At 41.0% G+C, this 22132-nt stretch overlaps 1 protein-coding gene across 12 annotated transcripts in view; it reads right to left on the bottom strand.

Annotated features, from left to right (window-relative positions):
- Positions 1–20681, bottom strand: part of ccser1 (coiled-coil serine-rich protein 1) — a 140072-nt gene extending 119391 nt beyond the window's left edge. For 3 of the 12 annotated variants that reach the window (XM_054774142.1, XM_054774143.1, XM_054774145.1), the window contains exons 1-5: positions 14489–15299; positions 11910–12885; positions 11075–11501; positions 9178–9362; positions 1302–1392 (exon numbers count right to left, since the gene is read on the bottom strand). In XM_054774142.1, the coding sequence (XP_054630117.1) occupies positions 1302–1392; positions 9178–9362; positions 11075–11501; positions 11910–12885; positions 14489–14496 (1687 nt within the window). In that variant the 5' untranslated portion in view covers positions 14497–15299. Of the gene's footprint in view, positions 1–1301; positions 1393–9177; positions 9363–11074; positions 11502–11909; positions 12886–14488; positions 16350–20474 lie in introns of those variants that run through there. The other 9 variants (XR_008570094.1, XM_054774146.1, XM_054774141.1 and 6 more) reach the window with 6 other exon arrangements.
- Between the last annotated feature and the right edge of the window lie 1451 nt (positions 20682–22132).

Genomic DNA, 22132 nt, shown 5'->3' with positions numbered 1-22132 from the left:
GAGGCATTTGCTGTATAGGTCGATGACGCTAACATTTCCAGCAAGGACACAATGTGCATCATAAGAGCTTATGATTGTTCCTACTCAACAGAGAGTGATTAAACCAGTGTCGTACTCAGAAAGTTCATCAATTGCCCTACTTGACTATTTACAAAATAAGCGACACGAGCGCCTCCCCAATCAGCATATCAACATTTCACCGACGATTTGTAACAATCCAACAACGGTTAAAACACGCAACTGAGGTGTTTTCACAGGCAAAAACTCATTCATCTTTTCACACGTTACAACAAAAGCAAAAAAAAAAACAACAAAAAAAAAAACATAAAATATAGACGAGGCTTTAGAGCACCAGCAGCAGGCATCCCTTGTACCTTACTAATCATTTTTCAAGCGTGAGGCATGTCTGGAATAAAGTGCGGAGGGGAAAAACATGCTGTAAATGAGGCAAGTATATCAAAGTTGTTGTGCCGTACGTTCAAAGACTCCAGCTGAAGATGCAAGTGTCCACGGAGAGATTGAAGGAGGAGCGAGAGGTGACAAAATGAAGAGAACACAGAGTGGAGGAAAAAAGAACATGACTTTTGATACAAACAATTAAAATTGCAGCCATTTCATTAGGTATACCATATAAGAGCTGTAGCATGGATTCTATTACAAAAAAAATTATATATATATATATATGTATGTATCATAAAATGTGTGTAACTCAAATTATGTCATACAATATTTTAAATAAATGTGATCTATACATAAGTAAATTATTAATACTAAAAATCATGTTCAGTTTTGATGGCATTCTGTCATAAAAGTATCAATATAGCAAGACGTTTGTTATTGTGGTCGTTGCATCATGCTAGCTCATGTAGCTAAACGAGGGAACCGAAACAGAGTGATGCAGTGCAGTTCTAATCAACCCGGCAAGTTCTAGAGCAGGTTGTCCAGAAAGTGGAAAGTCGTGGATCCGAATCCCACATCCTCCGTTCCCGGTGTTGTGTCCTTGAGCAAGACACTTCGCCAGCCCACACTGGAATGGTATGAATGTGAATGGATGTTTGGAGAGGGCATTCGCGCAGACAGGCAGCCACTTTTGCGTCAGGTTACCTCAGGGCGGCTGTGGCTACAAATGTAGTTTACCACCACCGGTGTGTGACTGTGGAGTGAATGAATAATTGCTTCTCTGTGTAAAGCGCTTAGGGTGTCTCAAAAGGTGCTATATAAATCCAATCAATTATTATTGTAAAGATGTGTAGATGTGCCTGTGTAAAAAAAAAACACACACACACACACTAATAAATTACCGTGACGATGGCGTTGATCGTCAGACAGGTCCAGATCCAACATGAGATCATCTTCATCCAGCTCAGAGGAGCCCAAATTGTTCAGGACATCCTAAAGACATTAAAGAAAGGCCACTTAAATCTCAAATGAAGCGTTTTACATGTTAAACCATATAATAAAGAGTGTTCATATAATAGGGGCAAGACACTGATTAATCACATGTACTGCAAAGCACCACAGGAACCTGAATCATGCTAATTAAAATAGATTAGATTGAGACACTAAAGCCACTAAAATGATTAAATTACTTTTTTTAATTTATTTATTTTTATATAAATCACTACTTCCAAAAACACAAGTGCTAATGTTATCTCTAGTGGTTGGAGCTGCAGAACATTCTTTGTCTTTGAGACATAAGGCCGACTTAATCCCTCATTATGACTTCACCATTGATGAAAAAACCCTAATAATGAATGAACAGCGCTAAGAGCCAAAGTGATCAATGAAAAGTTGCATAAAAAGGCAAGCGGCAATTCATCTGACAAACAAAAAATATTAGCATAAAAAGAGTAGAAGACAAAGTAATAATGCCATTAATGGCATTTCCCTGGCCAGTTATTCCAACACTACAATTTAATGTTGACGTTGTGCAAAATGTCTGCATCATTCAGCGACTACATGGATGCGGCAGCTGCTTTTAAAAGCGGAACAAAAGTCAATGCTGCCATCTAACGGTCATCAAAGGAAGGGCTCGTGCAGGGAAAAAGGGCTCCTGCTTCAAACACATATATAGTAGAATAGAATTAATTGTACTCTACTGTCAGTGTGGTGTTTGCATTTAAATTGTAGGATAAAAACTGCATGTTTTATTTTATACACTGCGTTGTTCTCATAAAGGGACTCTTTAGCACAGATGCTCGATATAGGCCGTCTTACCAAATATTGTCCAGCACTTCATTAACGATGCCGATAACGACAGCAGCTCTTGCTCAAACTGAAGTCATGCAATGAACACATGATGGTTCTTTTACTGCAATGGCACTAGATACATTTCATTTTTAAATAAATGAACACAAAATAAGACAGAGACTGCAACATGCCAACGTAAGATATAGAAAAAGTGCCATATTTATTTTAAACTTTTATTTACAAAAAAATTCTCTTCTTCAAACAAATCATGAGCAATAGTCAACTGAAATAACGTGTTCTCCAACTATCGACACGTAGGACAGGTAAGCCTTAACACATTCACTAATAAGAAGCCAATGAAATCAGGGGTGTCCAAACTTTTTCCAGTGAGGGCCACGTACTGAAAAATGAAAAGATGCTAAAAAATGAAAAGATATGCTAAAAAATGGTATCTATTTCAAGAAAAAACTGCATGTGCATGCAGTTTGTGATACTGGCAAAAAAGTGTTTATTAGTATGAACTTTGGTCTTTGCTCTTTTTTTCCCCAATTTTTGCTGTTTTCTTTTATTTTTCCAAATATTTTAAATTTTGTACGTAAATAATCTTAATACATTTTCTTGTCATATATTGTGACTTTATTCCAATATAATAACTTTTTCCCAAGCTTAATTTTCCAAAAATAGGAACCTTATTTTGCTTATTTCTCATAATATTCCCACTTAAAATATTTTTTGGTTTGTTTAACATTTCAACTCTATGCTACTAAAATGACATTATTTTTCCTAGCTTATTTTTGTAAAATTGCACCATTTTCTCTTAATATTTTCACTTTATTCTCGTAAAAACTCAGCAGTTTTTTCCATTTCTGCTGTTTTTTGTTTTAATTTTCCAACTATTTCGACTTCCTTCTTTTAAACTTTCTTCTCGTAATATTACTTCTTCCCCAACCTAATTTTCCAAAAATTCCAACTTTTAATCATTGTTTTGTTTGTTTCTCATAATATTACGACTTTTTTTCTTTCATATTTATAGTTTATGCAACTAAAATGATGTTATTTTTCCTCAGAATATTTCAACAACAAGGGAAAGGGAAAGACCTTTTTTTGGTTTGTTTTTTGTTTACAAACATCTGCTTTTATTGTATGGAAAAACAATGTAAATAGTGAATATGCGCATGTTGAATACAGGAAGTGACCAAATGTATTAGCGATTGATGTGAAACGGAGAGGGGGTAGGATTAAATAAGTTCTGCTTCTTCCTACTGCTTTTCCGACACGTGGAAGTGTGAATTGTAACATTGAGTATTTCGATGTAAACTGTCTGCATGTTCAAAATAAATTCAACCATAACTATAACCATAACCAATGTCATTCTTGTAAAATGACACCTTTTTCTCGTTAGATTCCAACTTTTTTTTTTTTTCCTCTTAATATTTTGATAACAGCCGCAGGCCGCAAATGGCACCTGGGCTGCACTTTGGACACCCCTGAATTACATCATGCCGGTCAGAATTTGGAAAGCTGCACATTTCTATGTGGCACAACATCCATATAAGAACAAAGTAAAGTGCAAAGTATGAAACTCTGCTCTGGCGGCTTCTTATTTTGCTGCATGTACTGTACGCTAGCTGAGTGTGACTCCGAGTGCTTCTTCCTGAGATTTTAAATTAGAAGTATTACATACATTAGAGTCTTTGCAAGTTGCATATTTACAATCCACGGATATACTTGCTGTGTGGAGCACGACGTTATTACTCTTGCGCCGATATGATTATCGGTAGAAAAAACAATAACGATATGAAGCAATATCTCATTTTTATGCCAATATCGGCATCCCCTAATTTTTAGAAGTTATAGTAATAGTAATTTATTCAAACTAAAAAAGGAATATCTAAGTGATATCAAATGTGTTTCTTTATTTATTAGTATAATAATATTTATGGTACCGCTAAGTCAGTGTACTGTAATAGTTCCCATTACATTTAATGACAACTTTTTCTACTGTTTTCGTCACTACTTTTCACTCTGAATGGCTGGAATCCAATGAAATGGTTCCACCGCCTTATAGTGACTGATGTGACCTCAGTTTACCATATATGGCTGGAAAGACCTTGTTTAAACTCTCACACTTGTGGAAAAACAAAATCCAAGCAGCATGAAGGGGCTCTGAGAATCCAATAAGCGACCGTGTTCAGCTCTCATCACTGTTGTTTGGACTAAAACAATGCAACAGCCTCACTCTGGTATTGATCTCCTATATACAGGCTGCCTTCCACGCTTCGTCAGACATGAAGAGGAGGAGGAGGCGGAGGGTGAAAAAAGGACTTTTTGAACAACAACATGAAGGAATAACTAAAAGCCTGCGCTTATTTGGAAGCAGCTGCTGTCCCTGCATGACAAAGTAACAGCATATAGTTACAGCAGGCGTTCCAAAAAAATAAAACAAATAGAATGTTTTCATTTTCACCTAAAAGGTATTGAAGCCAACAGCCCCACGCTGTTGGAAAAGAAATGAAGGCCGCCACTGTGCAATACTGTAACGCAGACTTACTTCATTTGAGGCTAAATTAGCCATTGTGATGTGCTCCTCTGAGCACAGCACTTCCAATGTCACCTTTTTACCTCAGTTATGCCATTTGAGTTGCACATAATCCTCGTGCTAATGGACATAATATCAGACTCGGGTCTCATTAGAGACTTGGACCCATCTCTGAAATGCTGAGCACAATGACATCCACAACGGGGATGAGAGAGGAAGCGAGAAGCTCTGGGGTTGTGTTTACTCTGAAAATCTCATACGGTGTTAGGAGAAATGACAGTTAAGACGCAGTGCTTTAGGGAGCTATTGCATCCAGCCAGGTAGCGATGCAACGTAAACATAAGATAGATCAGCTTCATGACAGCCAGTCGTGTTGAAGCAAATGGGGCAAAACAGAGTGCACTTCTTGGACAACCGGCAGAGGTGCTGTTGATTCAGTCTCAACTACTTGTAGGGCCCTATGAAATCAGTTTCATTGTTTCCCGAATTGTGTTTATTTTTCCCAAATTCCGCTTTTTCCGTTCTAATTTTTTTTTTTAGAATTCCGTTTTTTACCTTTTACACTTAGTGTGTACATTTGTGCCAGTAAATAAAATGTCTGTTAATTAAATGCAAAAATACTTCCTTATATTTACTGACGCTAGATATTCAGTTTTGCCAAGTATTTCAGAAGCGGATGTGGCTTGGCTAACTTTTGGAATGGGATGCAGGGTTTCCCCTAGGATTTTTTTGAAGCTGTGGTGGTGGGCTGCATGGGAGGACAGACTGTCGTGTCTGCATTTTTTTTTTAAATATGACAAATAGCTATTTTTATGACATTTATTAACTTATTTATTTTTATAATTTTTTCAACGACCTGCAGAACATGAACGGAGAACATTGCAAAACTGTTAATTTAATGGCAAAGTTTAGAGTGTAAAATGTCGAGCCCCTTTTTGTTACCTGACCTATTTAGTCCAATAGTACTATGTGACTAGTACAAAAGTACTATATGTTGAACTATTTGACACAAGCCTAATTTGATGCCTGTTATACAGTAATACCAACACATGGGAAACGAATTGTTCAATAATATATTTAGTCCAAAATAACACAATTAACACAATAACAACTTCAATATTTTTGTCATAGACATCTATCCTGTATAAAGAGTTTACATTGAGAGTCCAGGGTTATGATATCACAGGTGTATCCAACTTGCAGCGCTATTAAAACTACTTTGACAAAAAGAAGAGGTGAGCTATTTGTGTTTTGTGTGACTGCCAACATTTAAACTGCACTTGATTTACAAAGCACGTCTCCACTCAGTGTGATCGTTTGTCATTAAATACAGGCGTCATGTTTGAATAGAACACTTACAAAAATACTAAGAGATGAAGCAAATATTCTTTGGTGAACTACTCAACATCAGCTGGTGAGCTACCTGTTGGAGACCCCTGTGATAGCGTCACTGTCCAAAGCTGGACGCACTACGTGTTTCTGTTGAGCAACTTAGACACACAGCGAGTGTTGTGAAGACAAGCCATAAGTATTACAATGACAACAAGAGAGCAAGATTGTTAAGCGGCACTTTCAAAAAGTAAGTAAGTTGTGATGGTGATCGAAAACGAGCTAGCTAGATGCCGCCAGCCAGTCATATGATGTGTAAACAAAGATGCCAAAAAGTGGAATGAGATTGAAACGTGAGCGATCACACACGCTGGCATAGATAGGCTTAGCATGTGACAGGCTGTCGTCAGTTGACGACACATTTTACGGGCTATCACTCATTCTTTATTCTCCCATAATAAGAAACAAAGTGAAAGTCAACACAAGATCATACATGACAGCATTTCATTCGCATTGTGTGAATTTCTACAAGATTCCGCAGATTTAACGTTAGATGCTATTTTTGTGTGATTCCTAAAATGGTTTGCTATCTAAAAGACAGTGGCAGAACGTCATCTACGAGAAGTTGGGCTAAGCATCCACTCAAACCTCCCATCATGACACATGTAGTCCATTCTGCTCAATACAACACTGGCATGCAAACAGAAGTTCAGAACATTCAGAACATTCAGAGTAAATACTGATTATGAGCAGGAGTGAGTGACACAGCGCTACCTAAAACACAGCATTAGGGGTGTCCCATTGCAACTTTTTCACTTCCGACACAATACCTATTTTGCAGCCTTCAGTATCGGCTGATACCAGTATCAATATCAATCCGATCCGACATGAGCACAAATCTTCTGTACTTTTATTACGTATTTGGTAGTGTGGAATGCTAGAAAAGGCTTGATCGAGTGATATTAATCATCAATCAGAACAACAGTAGGTGTGAAAAAAAATGCTTTTTGCTAACACTGTTGTTGTGATCACGTGGGCTCGATCCAGGCACTGCTAGTTAGAAGTGCTGGAGCCTCAAAATAGACTGATTGTATTGGAGTGCTGATATTGGAGATTTTAGATGGAGGCCGTTATAATCAGATACTACTTTATTTTGCTGATATCACATCGATATCCAACATCAATATCGGATCGGGACACCCCTACACAGCCTTTAGGCTGTTGATAACTTTAATAAGTATTTTCATTTATTATCAGACCACTTCTAGTTTTCAAGACCCATTTTTGGAATAATGTTTTTGAAGACAAAAAAAAAAAAAAACAGTTAAAAATAATGTTTTTTGATGTTTTATATTGAAATAACCAAAGCGCACAGTGACAGACTTAAGCAGAGCAGTTGTGCACCTTTTACCGCTTAAGCACATGGGAGAATAGGTTTCATCCGTTTAGAGGTTTATAAGTGCAGCCCGGGGGCCGTTTGCGGTCCGCAGCTGTTTTTTATTGGCCCGTGGCAATTCTAAAAATAAAAAACTTTTTTCAATGTAATTTTACGAGAATAAAGTCCAAAAAATATTGTAACACGGAAAAAAAGTCACAATTTTATGAGAAATAATTTAGAATATGAGGAAAAATAATGTAATACTAGTAGCATAGAGTGGAAATATTGAAACATACTTTTTTAAAATATCATACTATTATGAGAAACAAACAAAATAAAGTTGGAATTTGTGGAAAATTAGGTTGGGGAAAAAGTTATAAATATTATTGGAAAAAAAGTCTAAATATTATGGGAATAAAGATATAATATATGAGAGGAAACTTTATGAAGATTATTTAAGAGGAAGGTTCAAACTGAAATAACAAAAGAAACTTTCACCTATACGGGTATCACAAAGCTTAGATGCATTTCTTCTTAGCATATCTGCTTTACAAAATATCTAAGTGGCCCTTGCATTCTTTCATTTTTCAGTATGTGGCCATCTCTGAAAAATGTTTGGACACCCATGGTTTACGATCTTTAGCATCACTGCTCGCTTTTCCAACATAGCCCAGTTTGTTTGGAGCAGCAAATGAAACTTCCCAAACTCCAGTTCCATTAAAATGGACTACAAACATTCATCACCTGCTTCCTTGATTCAGTCCGAACCAGCATCCCATTGACATTCAAAGGGCATGCCAACACCAACAAATCCCACAGATTCACGCTGTTGACTTTGTGCCGCAAACGTCGGCGAAGGATTCCGAGGCGCTACAACTTTATTAGAATGCGCTTTGGCTCACCATGTCTTTGAAGATTAAGCGATTATTTGGTCTTTAGCTGCACTAGCTTGTGGTTTTCCTGCAATTGCTCGCCCAAAGACCAACTGTTAAAGACTCTCCAGGTGAACTGAGATGCTAGACAACCCTCGCTCGCTCGCTCGCTCTCTAACTCAACTCTGCTTGAGTGCAGACTGTATGATTCATTTAATTGCCACTTAGGAGCTTTCACATAAATTTTAGAGCAGAAAGTTCTCTGCCATGACTGTAAATAAGGGAGGAAAAGTGCATTCAAAGTCGTATGGCTTTTATCAACAATAAACAGAAAGAATCTCCGGAGGACTCTTTTGCATTATTATCTTGTCAAACGGAAGTGAACGCAATCTCTTGTCAGCCCACTGTGTTATTATCCAGCTGTCAGTGAGGAAAGGCAGCAAAACAACAAACATGACAGCACAATAAAATACACCTCAAGGCTACGCCATTGGGATAGCGAGGTAAGATCAAGAAGTAAGGAAACAGCGTAGCTCACAGTTTATCCAAATCCATATATTACGTACTGTTATGATAACGTGGCCTATAATGGAACATCAATGCTACAACTTTAAACAATAATGTTGTTTTTGTTCTGCTATGCTGCTTCAGGGCAGCACGATGGACTAGTGGTAGGGCACATCTGCCTCACAGTCAGGCCAACAGGAGACTCTAAATTGCTTGCCTCTAAATGTCAGTTGGGTTAGCTTCCAGCACACCCGTGACCCTGATGAGGACAGGCAGTGTAGCTGATGAATGGACTTTCCATGATGAAGGATCAATAAAGTAGTTATTATAAATATAAGCCAACATCATTCGCATGTGCCTACCAGACTTCCTAGTTTGGATGATGATGAGTTGTTCCTGTGTTTCAGCAGACCGCACCCCTCCACGCTCGGGGCATCCCTGTGGTTCCCGTGGACGCGAGGACCGCCGGCCCCTTCGGAGGAGGAGCGCAGACGCCTTTCCAAGCGCATCACCTCGTGGTAGGGGCTGACGCTGCTACACAGGGAAGCTGCAAGAGGGAAAATACACAGAATCACTTTATATTCCCTTTATTGAGACCTTCACTCCATACAGCCTTAGGTTGTGTTTTGGACTAAATCAACAAAGTGAGTCACAACAATCTGGCAGGCAAACAGCCGAGTGCCATAATGACTACAAACAGTGAATGTGGGAAAAAAAAGAAGAAACAGCATGTTTTTGGAGCTAAACAGAGGCCTCTCTCACCACATTATTTGCATACTGAATAGTTTTACAAAGTGTATGTTGGTGTGCACGATTTTTAGTAAGTGTGGGCGTAATTGCACATTTGTCCTGAAACTAACTCAACAAGCTTTTAAGTAAAAAAAATAAATAAACACAAATAAAAATAGCAGGTTTGTAGTTTGTGTGGTTTTCCACAGCATATTTTGTAGAGCAGGGGTTACCAACGTGGTGACAGGTAGCCCCCCACGACCACGAGGTGCCCGCAAGCCTGCTTTTCATTCAGGTTTCAGTTAATAATGTGAGAACACTAGAAAGAAAAGTATTCTGAAACGTAAAATGTGAGTTGTGAATACCAGCATTTTGTGAATGTTTTGGTAAAACAAGCATATTTGATCTGTTTGGGTTGAAATAAGGTATGAAAATCATTTCTACAAAAATGAGTAGCTCGTGGCCATTTTCATTTTCTAAAAGTAGCTCTCGCAAGAAAAAACGTTGTTGACCCCTGTTGTAGTGTTCTACTCACGCCAGACTGTTAATGGGCTCCACACACAAGGGGTGACAAACGACCACGACCAACGCATAGAAAACCCTGCACACGGGAGGCGACGAGCGGCTGTGGCCAGCGACACCGGTGAGCGATGAAAACTGTGAGTCTCCCGCGGTTGTCATTGGCTGGCAGATTCAGAGGGAATTTTGGGGTATCAAACTACAGTCGTTCCTCGCTACATCGTGGTTCGAAAATTGCTCCCTCTCTCAATCACGTTTTTTCAAAAATTGACTAATTAATAAATGATCACTGTTTCGTGGTTGACTATGATGTATTATTAGCCCAAAAATATTGCTGGATAAGGTACATGTAGTATTCTAGCCACTAGGCATCAGTCATGTTACACTGAGAAGACATGACATTAGATTACATCACCCCACACTACATGGAGACCAGTGAACGGCGTCAACATGCCATGGCTCAGACATTGAAGTGTACTTTTATGGTTACTTCCCCATATCGCCACACAGTAAGTTAGATATGGTAATACCAGAGAACAATAGAGAGTAGAGAGTGATTTTTGTTCCTGAACAAATTTTGCAAAAGTAAAGTATTTCTTGCCACTTTGTGTTGTATATTCTCAATGTGGGATTTCCAACTCATTTTGTCATCTATCATAACGCCTAGAAATGTATTTTCGCTATCTATGCCATCTATTTGTATTCACACATCAATGTCTTTTCTGCTATTACCAAATAGCATTATGACCAAATAGCATGATGTTAGTTTTAGGAATAATGTGTTTTTCAAACCATCTTTTTAGTATAGTCATTACATGTCTAACTTTGTTACTTCTTTACTTTATGGACATGACATGACGTTGGCTATGGGAAGATGAACTGCATTCATGCTTGCATGGAAATGAAAATAACTGTCTTCAGCTTAAGGCGACCGTTTTTGAGGTTATGGCACCACCTAGCTGCTTTGCCATATGCCTGCAAGGGAATTTTCCCACAGACAGAATGTCTCACCTGTGTGAGGCTTCCGTAGGTGACATGACCTGGGTTCATGGCAGCCACAAAAGCTTCCTCTCTCCTGAACCGACAGCGTGTTTCTCGTCCTCCTGTCCGCCTGCTCCGGGTACGAGTGGCAAGCTTCGCTACGCGGCGGCGCTCCCGCCTCGCTCTCGCTGGTGGTCTCGACGCGGCATCCCGCCCTGTTCCCCCCGATGGGCTCCTCTCCCCTCGCTGCCGCTGCTGAGGTCTCTTTCCTGGCTTGCGCTCGTTCTTCCTCCCTCTCCTTCCTCTCGTCTGGCGATTGTTCCTGCGAAGGCGCGAAGGGCACGGCGGTCTCCGGTTCCGAGAGGGAGATGGCCGTCTCGTAGTCGGTGGTGTTGGCTGTGCTGGTGTCAGGGAGTAAGGGTTGTTCAACGCTGGATTTGGCTGGAGTGAAGAAAACCTGAGAAGAGGACACTGAAGTTACAAAGAATGTGTGAGTAGTGAGTGAAAATATTAGCTTGCATGCCAAGGGGATCTCATGTTCTTAGCAGAATATAAAATAAAACCCTGGAATGGAAGCACATGGGTGTGAAGACTTGCATAGACTTTTTATGCTCTTTCAATAATAAGACTTTTCATGCCTGGTGCTCAGGTTTTATGCCGTATTTCACACTTCGCACCCTGCACTCATAAATATTCTCGCTTTATTATTGGTTCTTCAAATCCAAGGGCACCTCACAGCTGAGCTCTTTTTTTACAGATAAATCCCCATTTGTGCGTTTACAAGTGGAACATTTTATTGTACAGACAATTTAGGTATCACGGTTCACCATATAAAACGGAAGTGCAACATTTCGAGCAGCAGTACCTGTGAGGAAGAGACAGTCCCGCTGAAGGTCTGTGGGACAGATGGACCCTCAATTGGAGCAGCGACCAGTCCAGACACCAAGGTGGGTCCCGGGCTGGGAGCTGGCAAGGCATCAACCTCAGAAACAGAGTCCTCTGTGATGGGGATGAACTCAGAAGGGGTGATGGCTGTGGTCCGATCCTCTGATATCATGGGAGACTGGAGGGAGCTCTCCAGGCCGGCATCGCCCGGCCACGACCCCGGGGTGAGCCCTCCGGCGCCCTGGGTGGCAGTGGCATTGGGACTCGGGCGTTCTGGGTTGTCTCCTGGAGGCCTGTGATGATCGGAGTTGGTCCGAGAGAAGCGGTGGTTAGCGGAGAGAGATTTGGGCAGGAGCTGCTTCTTGTGGCGCGAGGAGCGCCTGCTAGCGCCACTGTAGTCTTCGATGAATCCCGAATCGTCACCCTCGTTGGCACCTGATCCGCTGAGGCAGTTAATGAACACATTACGATTGGTTGAAGATGAAGAGGAGGATGGCGCTTTGTCAAAATCCTCAGTCTGAGACCGTGTGATTTTCTTGTGCCTGTGGCTTCCAAAGCCGAAAGAGTGGCGTGACTTGGGTGGGGCGCTCCCATCGCTAAAACCTGCCGATAATGATGACGTTATCGTCTGACTGTTCCCATTGGCGTCCGTGGTCTGTGCCAGTGGTGGCGTGAGGTTTAAATTGACGGGCTGGACACGGGGGTGGCTGTTACGTTTGGCCGAGAAGCTGAGAGAGGGCGTTCGGAAGAGGCTCCTACGTTTGCCAGTGCTACCGGAGCTGGAGTTGGTGCTGGAGGGCGACGAGGTGTGAACGCAGTTGCCGCCCGATGACGGCGAAGAGGGCAGAGACTCCTGCCGCTTGCTGTTGCTCCGGCGGAAGATTGGCAGGCGGGAAACAAGCGTGGAGCGACGGGAGCCAGATTCACCCATTGATAAGCTGACGCGGTGGGGCAGTCTGAGGAAGACACACAAACACAGAAAGAAGCTGCACTTTACATATGCAACATTTTGGTATTCTGGTCTTTGATATGAACTGATTTTTCAGAACTGCGGAAGCTTGGTTAGCGTACGCCCCGGTTAGCATGTTTTTCGGTTGATGTAAATAATTTACGCCTAAATTTTGCCTCGGTTTGTGTACAGAAAAATCTTAACACAAAACACCTTATATAGTTTTACAATTATCATTTTACATGCAGAAAACAAAAATTGGCTAAATGGGGTGCACTGCCTTGCCGCAACCAGCAGAGGCGCTGTTGATTCAAAGAACAACAACATGATGTCAACTATTTACAAGAACCCCAACTCCTCTAGGCATCATTATTCTGTTCAGTACAATCCTGGCACGGAAACAGGAGTCGAGCCCAGTCATCTTTCATTCTGTAAAGTTGTGGAATTGCCCGTTTGTGCGGTATTTTCACACAGGCAGTCCGTGCTGTCCATAAAACGTTTGCAGCATTTCTTGAAAAGCTGGCTTTTCAGCTGCATTGAAGAGCAGCATTTCTTTGGCAATGTATGAAACTGCATTCTGAACACACACCATTTAGTGCTGTTTCGTTTGTATTTACTTTGTCGCGCACACGTTTCAGTGAATGTTGACTGTCGGTGTGTCGGGTGGATATGTTTAGGTGGGCAAGTTCATTTTGTTTATGCCATAATGGCTTGTTCATGATGACGGCCTCACCTTGTTCACTACTAATATTCCCACTCCGGGACTGTCATTTGGCTTTGCAGTCATCTTTTTATCTTACATTGCATGCTGTGTGTATATGAGCGGACCCGCCTCCCCCCCACGGAGACAAAGTGACTGTATGACAGACAAGAGGGCTCACTCCTTTCTCACAAGGAGTTTCTGAATGACAACTATCATCATGTTAGTGAGAACAAAATAGAAAATCTTCACAGACTCTGTGTTGTTTTGCATTACCTCAATTTCAAACTGCACTGTATTTTCATTCAATATAACATATAAGTTGAAAAATTTCCGCAATTTGGGCCAGCGCTCGTCATTAAGGCACGATGGTGAAACCAGCAGTCAAACAAGTTGAGAACCACTGACTACGGTGACTGTTTGATGCGAGTTTGCTACCATCTGTTAAATCCCACTAAATGGACACGAACATATGTCTGCTATGGATATAATCTGCACTGAACTGCTCCAGAAATCAAACACAAAATGACAATGTCCAAGTTAACGGTCTCGCCATCAGGACTTTGATCTTACTTTAAATCTAATCTGAAAGCAAGTGCGATGATGAATGCAGTTTTCTCACAAAAAAAGGGAACCAGCTCGACTAAAACGTGATGGTCATGCTTGGCCTAGATACCCTGCGTGGTCACTGAGACACAGACGTGTGGTTTTTGCTTTAATCCCATTAACAGACAGACAAATAGCAGCAAACATTAACTCTGCTGGTGAGTGTCAACATTCTGTGTTAATATTTAGCAGACAGAACAAGTCCAAAAGAAGCTTCACAAAAACAAAAATGCTGGCTATTAAGTATAGACATCACCCGCTGTAAGAAGGCCATCGTAGCCAAAAGGTGATTTTCAATACTCACATTTTCATGATTAGCCTAGCATTCCTGATGTAGTCCCTCTATAAAGCGTGCACACGTACCCTCTTTGAGAACAAGTCAAGTGTTTTGTTTTTGATCTCGCTGTAATAAGCTTACTTTAACTCCCTGCACTGAGGCAGCTTGTTTAGTGTGGCACCTCCTTGAAAGCAAAGCTAATCAAGCTTCTTTACTTTCATACACAGTCGCCCCTCGTTTGTCACGGTTAATTGGTGACAGACCCAACCGCAAGACATGAAGTAGGATTCCTTATTTTATAAATGAAATATTTGTGTAGTTAGAGCATAGAAAATCTGGTTAAGACCTTTTAAATATGTTTTTTAGTATTATTAGAGCCCTGTAGACTCCTATAGTCACGTTAACACTTGTATTACCCAATCTAGTTGACATAATAATAGAAAATAAGAAGTCCTAGAAATAAATAAGACATTACGTAGGCTCACATGTTAGCAATGACGGCATACTTGGTGGCTATTGTCTCATCAATGTAACTTTCCTGACACTTAATGGCCAGTGTAATAGAACACTACTGTAATGTCGCAGATAACACGAATGCAATGAACATTCATTCAGACAGGAGCTGCTGTCAACCACAACTCACGCCAGCCACTGGCACTCTCCACACTGCTAACCATGCTAACACTCAGCATCTCTAGCTAGCTGACCTCACACACATCACTTCCCAGGCCCCGCCTCTTAAAGGCGCACAAAACGTCACAGACACTGTAGTACACTACATGTCACATCTTCTGAATGCCTTATATTTGTATTTTCGTTCATTTAGCCATTTTTATGATTGAAAATGCTTAATTTGGGCCAAGTATACGTTGCTTATATATGCATATATTTTTACTAATAATAGGCCGTATTCAACCACCAAACAGTGATCATTCATTTATTTATTTTTGAAAAACTGCAATACAGTGAGGGCGCGATGTTCTAACCGTGATGTAGCGAGGGACGACTGACTGTCAGACATATTCAGAGCCCACACATTACACACGCAGTACTGGCAGAGGAAACATTTAAGGTCAGCCCGTTTGGTCTTCCAAAGTCTTGAATTGATTCAAGTTGTCGTTCATATAAAAAGAAATCTGTAAATAAGAGATAATAAGAGCTGCTTGATTCTGATGAGGCAGCAGCGATGCAGTGCAACAACCTGACCTGGACAATGCACTCTGACCTCGCACCCCGAGACAAAGGAAACATCCTCCACGTGATTAGATAAGAGATTACAGACGATTGAGAGCACAGACTATGGCCTGCCCGGTGGACTGCTCGCAGGAGGCTCCAGTGAGGGAGATGATTGATTTTTCTTATGTTTGGTGCTCAGTACCAGACCTTAGGGAAACAGACCACTATTAGAACATCACTAAAAAGTCACTTTTGCATAATAGGGGACCTTTAAAAGTCCACATGACTTAAATGGATATGTTCCGCAATGTTGGTTACTGAAGTCCTAGCTGGAGCTCAAAGATTTGCAGAACCAAGACCAAGTGCAGAGGAAGCTTTAATAGTAAACTGATCTCAGGCCATGTACCGTTTATGTGTTAAGTGACCTTTCGACAAGACAACAAAATGAAGAAACTAGCCAGAGTTACTTTTCAACAAGTCGACATAAGATGTTTAACATACTAAGTACAAAGCCATGCTTTTACTAGAGCACCTCGGATCAGAACAGGACAGATTACTAAAGCAATATCCTTCCGTTCCAAAAAGGGACGTTCAAATATTATTTTTCTAGTTGTGATCAACAGGTCATTTTGAGTCAATAGCTGGAGGAGTTGAAGGGAGCACCCTGCCATGCTCTTAATGAAACCATATGCCAACAGATTAGCTTTGAGTCTTTTCCTACTACACACACACACACGCGCACACACACGCGCGTGCGCACACACACACACACACACACACACACACAAAATCAGTCAATAAATGTGACTGCAACCCCGCTGCATATTTAGCACGGATAAATGTTTATCTGTCATTTTTACAGAGAGCGAGGGAAGGGAGCGTGTGCTGGTGTGGGGTGTGACAAATTGCGTGCTACTTTTATAACGGGTTTGTGATGCATTGACGCACTGATGACATATGTGGCATAACAATGGCGGCATGTTTGTTTGCATGTCACACACTCAGTGTCACTTTACAACTGCTGATGAAATATTATAACATGTGCCATAAAATACTTCATGTTCCTCATTGATGGCTTCCTGAGAGAGAACACATGTTGAGGTTCGAATATCGCTTCCTCACGCCGTCGCCGTTTGTTAATTATTAATGAATAAATGACCACTGTTTTGTGGTTGACTAACTGTAGTATCCTGGTCACTGGGTGTCAGTAATGTTCTATTGATGAGACATGACATTACCTACATTGCCTTCACACTGCATGGACTCAGACATGGCAGAGCCCACATGTACGAGTAAAAGAAGTTCTCCTCACATTCCATGTGGACGTGGTAACTTACTACTGTTTGAAACCCTTTCTTACGTTTAGAATAAACAAATTGGAGGCTAACTAGTTAGCTGGGTAGCATGCTTAAAGCGGCGGCCGTCTCTTGTGTCCCTGCGGTGATCCTGTTGCCTGCGCATAACAGCTGAGCAATGTGTTGTAAACAAAGAATAATAAGAGTGTAAAGGTGACTATAGGGGTGTTACTTCACGTCTACAGCGCTCTAATAATGGGACAAAATCATACTTTGAAACTCAAACAGGTTTTCTATTCTAAAATTAGAAAAAAATTAAATGTATTAATAATGAATCCTGTGGAAACTCAATTATCACGGTCAAATCTGGGACCAATTAACCGCGATAAATGAGGACCGGCCGTGCATCTACACCACATGCGTCAAACTCAGGGATCTGACTTGCGCTGCAATTTCATCCGGCCCGCAGAACTGGTTGGAAAATAGCAACAAAGTGCTGATTGGCTAAAAGCCCTATCACCTTAGGCAACACTATTGTAATACGCAAGGTTGGTATGTAAAAAAATAAATAAATAAATAAAAACATAAAATAGGATAAAAAGGTATGTAGGTCGCTTATTCCTCCTGCATGCAGGGATGAGGGAGATACAGCACAAATATATCAAATATATGGATATCAACGATATGGTTGGTTTTGATATCGTGCTTAAAGTAAATTTCAATATTTTTACAATATCGATATATCACCCAGCCCTAGCATTACTGCAACTTCCCTGACTTTTGGGGGATTTCGAGCGTTTTTCATTGTTCAGTGCGGCAATGATCACTGATAAATTCATTAATTACACAACACGTCTACATCACATGACGTGATTTGACTTTGAGGTGTATTTCACGTCTTTCTGGTTATTTCCAGTAGTTACTTCTATTATGCAAGGTGGCTGTCATTAACAACTCAAGGGAGGAGCAATTGCATTACTTACACAACACGTCTACGCGGCAGTGTGCTTTGAAGTTGTGGATTCATTTGAGTTGTTCTGGTTGATTCTTTTATGCAAGGCGGCTGTCATCCTAAATAACTGGCAGGGCGAGCGACCACCTTCAGTTCCATTTATAGAAGACAGGAGAAAATACCCACATTTTCATTTGCACCAAAATGTGATGAATTCTTCCTATGCGTGTGTCACCTATCCTGCAAGATTTATGCTAAGTCATTCAATTTTAGTGCAATCCATCTTACTAAGCAACACACAGGAAGAGATGTTAAAAACAAAGCCTCTCACTTTCAAGTTGTCGCACTTGGCAGACGTAACCGTGCTCAGTTTGTGCTGCTTTTTCCAGACGTATTGTCATCCACAGCCGACGCCCTGTCTGCAACATCTGCTGGCGTAAGATCTTAGTGGATGTTTGTGGTTTTTGGAGTACCAGGCAGTGACTGAGAGCGCCGCGTGTTCAAATCAAAAACGAATCCATGCAAACAGATCCGCACGAGAGGGAAACACGCCGCACACACAACAAGCGCAGAAACGCTGCTTCACACGGGTCATGAAGTAGCGTTGCAGGCTTGGTGAACAATGGTGACCTCTAGCCGGCGTGCCTTGGGCAAGACTTCCTATCAAAACAGGAAACACCTTAACACCTTTCAAGCGGGCGACGTGTCACGGCGGCTACAATTTTCAATCGACACTTGCACTGTCTAATAACAAATACAAAAGCTGTCTTTCCGTCATTGATCAGGCTCAGTTTTGGCCTAAACTTTTGGGAAACAAGACTATTTAACCTACAGGAAGCGAAAAGGAGGGGAATATGGAAACACACAATTATCTCGTATTGATAAATAATTCAGACTGAAGGAATTAGACAGCTACTAATTGATTAATGAAGAGATTATAGTCAATTTTGCTGACAGCTCTTGTAGTGGATCTGCATGGGCAGCACGGTGGAGGGGCGGTTCGCGGGTTGGAACTGGACTAGAGGTAGCATGTTCTCCCTGTTCGTGTGAGGGGTTTTTCCCCTCTCGCATCCCCCCAAAAATGCATGTTAGATTATAGGAAAACTCTAAATTGTGTTAAAATTGACGGATGGATAGCTTGTGCAGCGGTGCCTAATAGTGTATAGCGCCTCAAAATATACTCGAACTAAAAAGCTGGGGAGATGTGAAGAACCCTCTAGAACAGGGGTGTCCAAACTTTTTCCAGCGAGGGCCACATACTGAAAAATGAAAATATGCAAGGGCCACTTTGATATTTTGTAAACCAACACATGGAGATATGCTAACAAGATATGTGCAGCTCCAGAAAAAAATGCATTTCACCTTTGCTACTAAAAAGGACGTTTTTTTCTATAATACGAGCTTATTCTTGTAAAATTGCGACTTCTGTTCTTCATTCGATTATGACTTTTTTCTTAATATTCTGATTTTATTCCTGTGAAATTACAGCTGTTTTTTTCCCATTTCTGCTGTGTTTTTTTTTTTTTATTATTTTCTAACTATTTCATTTCAGTTTCCTTTTGTACATTTTCTTCCCGTAATTATAACTTTATTCCCATAATATTTTTTATCTTTTTATTTAAACATTGTTACAAAAATTATATTTTTCCTCATATTACATGTTTATTCTCGGAAAATTGCAACTTTTTTCTCATTAGAAAACAGTTTTTTTCCTCTTAATATTTTGACTTTACTCTGGTAAAATTTCTGCTGTTTTCCATTTCTGCTGCTGTTTTTTTTGTATAATTTTCCAAATAGTTCAACTTTCTTATATATTTTCTTCTCCTAATATTTTCACTTTAGTTTCATGTTATACATTTTCCCACTACCTAAGTTTCCAAAAAACTAAACTTTATTCATTGTTTTTTACTTAAAAAAATATTTAATATTTAATCTTCATGCAACTAAAATGGCCTTTATCCTCATACTATTACATTATTCTTATGAAATTATGTCTTTTTTTTCTTGCTAGATTACAACTCTTCTCTTAATATTTTCACTTTTGATCGAATTTCCCATTTTGCTGCTGCTGCTGTTGTTGGTTTTTGTTTTTAAGCTTCCTTGTTAAATGAAATTTTTAGCTGTGGGCCGATAAAATCACAGCCGCGGGCCGCAAATGCACTTTGGACACACCTGCTCTAGAACTTCCAATAGATTGGAGATGACAACGGGCATCATCATCAACATAGGATCGAAGTATGAAGGGCACCTGTGAAAAGGCCGAGCCGCCCACCTGTCCGCACACCTGGTGTAGAAAACGAAACACAAGGAAGTTGCTTCACCAAATCACAACAGTGCAAGGTGACGTTAACGTCATGCTAGCGAAGGAAGACGCGACCTTCCCCCATAAACTAAGCTAGCCGTCAAGTCGGCTAAGCGTCGACAGCAACACACCACGTCACAGACAGGAGACTGTATCCACAAAGGCATCCCAAAAGTGGCAAACGGAGACATGTTGACGGGAAACAGCATACACTGCCCCAGCCTACCTAGCTAGCTAGCTAGCTTACTAACAGGTAGCGGGCAAACACAGCCGCCGCTAGCCACGTACCTTCAACGGATTCCCAGCGTGTCGTCCTCGGCTCAATGCTCATAGGGGCGGTGTGGAAGCCTGAAGCGAGGATGTGGCCCAGTGGAGAATAGTGGTGAAAACTGATGGAAGACTGTGGCGGTAGAAGCAGCTAACGTCGTTATTAGTACACCTCAATTGACGGTGGAGGCTCATTTCCCACAGCTTGCCGACGTCCCTTCTTCCGCGTTCAGACGCAAGACGTTGGACATGACGTCAAACCCCGCCCCGCCCCCTTCTCCCATCCGCCCAGCGCAGGTGGATGGATGATTGACAGGTCGTCAGCCACTAGGTGTTTCGTTAGTAATATGTTATATTATCATTGTGACCGCTATCATACACACGTTTTTTAGAATTATAGTAATTTATTTTGCTGCTGTAAAGTGGTTGAAGAAAAACAGACGAATGGAAAAAAATATTTTTAAAAATACATTTTACAATGCTACATTTCACATTTTTAACTTGGGCAAATTTTATTTAACCCCATCAAAAATGTTTAATGTGCGATTCTTCGTTACAAAAAAAATTGACATTGTTTTGAATACATCAGGAATTTAAATGTAATACAGACCCTTTCCAAAAAAATAGAATGTCATGGAAAAGTTGTTTAAGTTCCATAATTCCATTCAAAAAGTTAAACTTTCATAGATTATAGATTCAGGGCCCACAATTTAAACGATTTCAAGTGTTTTATTTTTACGTAATTTGGGCTTCCAGCTCATTAAACCCACGAAAACAGGAATTCAAAAAATTAGAATACTGTGAAGAAATCACCATTTACTTCTCAGTTTTTGCAGGAAAAAGAAAAGAAATTAGGATCACATCAAATCAATCAAAATATGGTACTTTCAAAACAATGTCAATCTTCAATACTTGGTTGGGAATCCCTTTGCCTTAATCACTGCCTCGATGCCACGTGGCATTGAAGCAATCAGCCTGTGGCATTGCCTGGGAGTTATGGAAGCCCAGATTTCCTTGATGCTTGCCGTCAGCTCTTTGTTGTTGGGTCTGGTGCCCCTCATTTTCCTCTTGAGAATACCCCATAGATTCTCAATGGGGTTTAGGTCCGCTGAGTTGGCTGGCCAGTCAAGCACTGTGATGGCATGGGCATCAAACCAGGTTTTAGTGCTTCTGGCGGTAAGGGCAGGGGCCAGGTCCTGCTGGAAGATGAAATCTGCATCTCCATACAGATCCTCAGCAGAAGGAATCATGAAGTCCTCTAAAACATTCTGGTAGACTGTTGCGGTGACCTTGGATTTAAGAAAGCAGAGTTTACCAACACCTGCACCGGACATTGCACCCCAAATCATGACGGACTGTGGATATTTCACACTGGACCTCAGGCAGCTTGGGTTCTGTTCCTCACCCGTCTTCCTCCAAACCCTTGGACCTTGATTCCCAAATGAAAGGCACACTTTACTTTCATCGGAAAAGAGGACCTTGGACCACTGGCCAACAGTCCAGTCCTTCTTCTCCTTGGCCCAGTGGAGACGCTTCCTACGTTGGCTCAGGTTCAGAAGTGGCTTGACCCGAGGGACCCGACAGTTGTAGCCCATCTCCCGGATGCGTCTGAATGCCTCATTCCACTCTTTCTGGATCTCTGCCAGATTCTTGAATCTTCCCTGTTTGATAATCCGCTG

The sequence above is a fragment of the Dunckerocampus dactyliophorus genome, chromosome 4 (assembly GCF_027744805.1).
Source record: "Dunckerocampus dactyliophorus isolate RoL2022-P2 chromosome 4, RoL_Ddac_1.1, whole genome shotgun sequence".
Classification (NCBI taxonomy): domain Eukaryota; kingdom Metazoa; phylum Chordata; class Actinopteri; order Syngnathiformes; family Syngnathidae; genus Dunckerocampus; species Dunckerocampus dactyliophorus.
The sequence above is the reverse complement of the archived record's forward strand: the minus strand, read 5'-3'. Positions and strand labels throughout refer to the sequence as shown.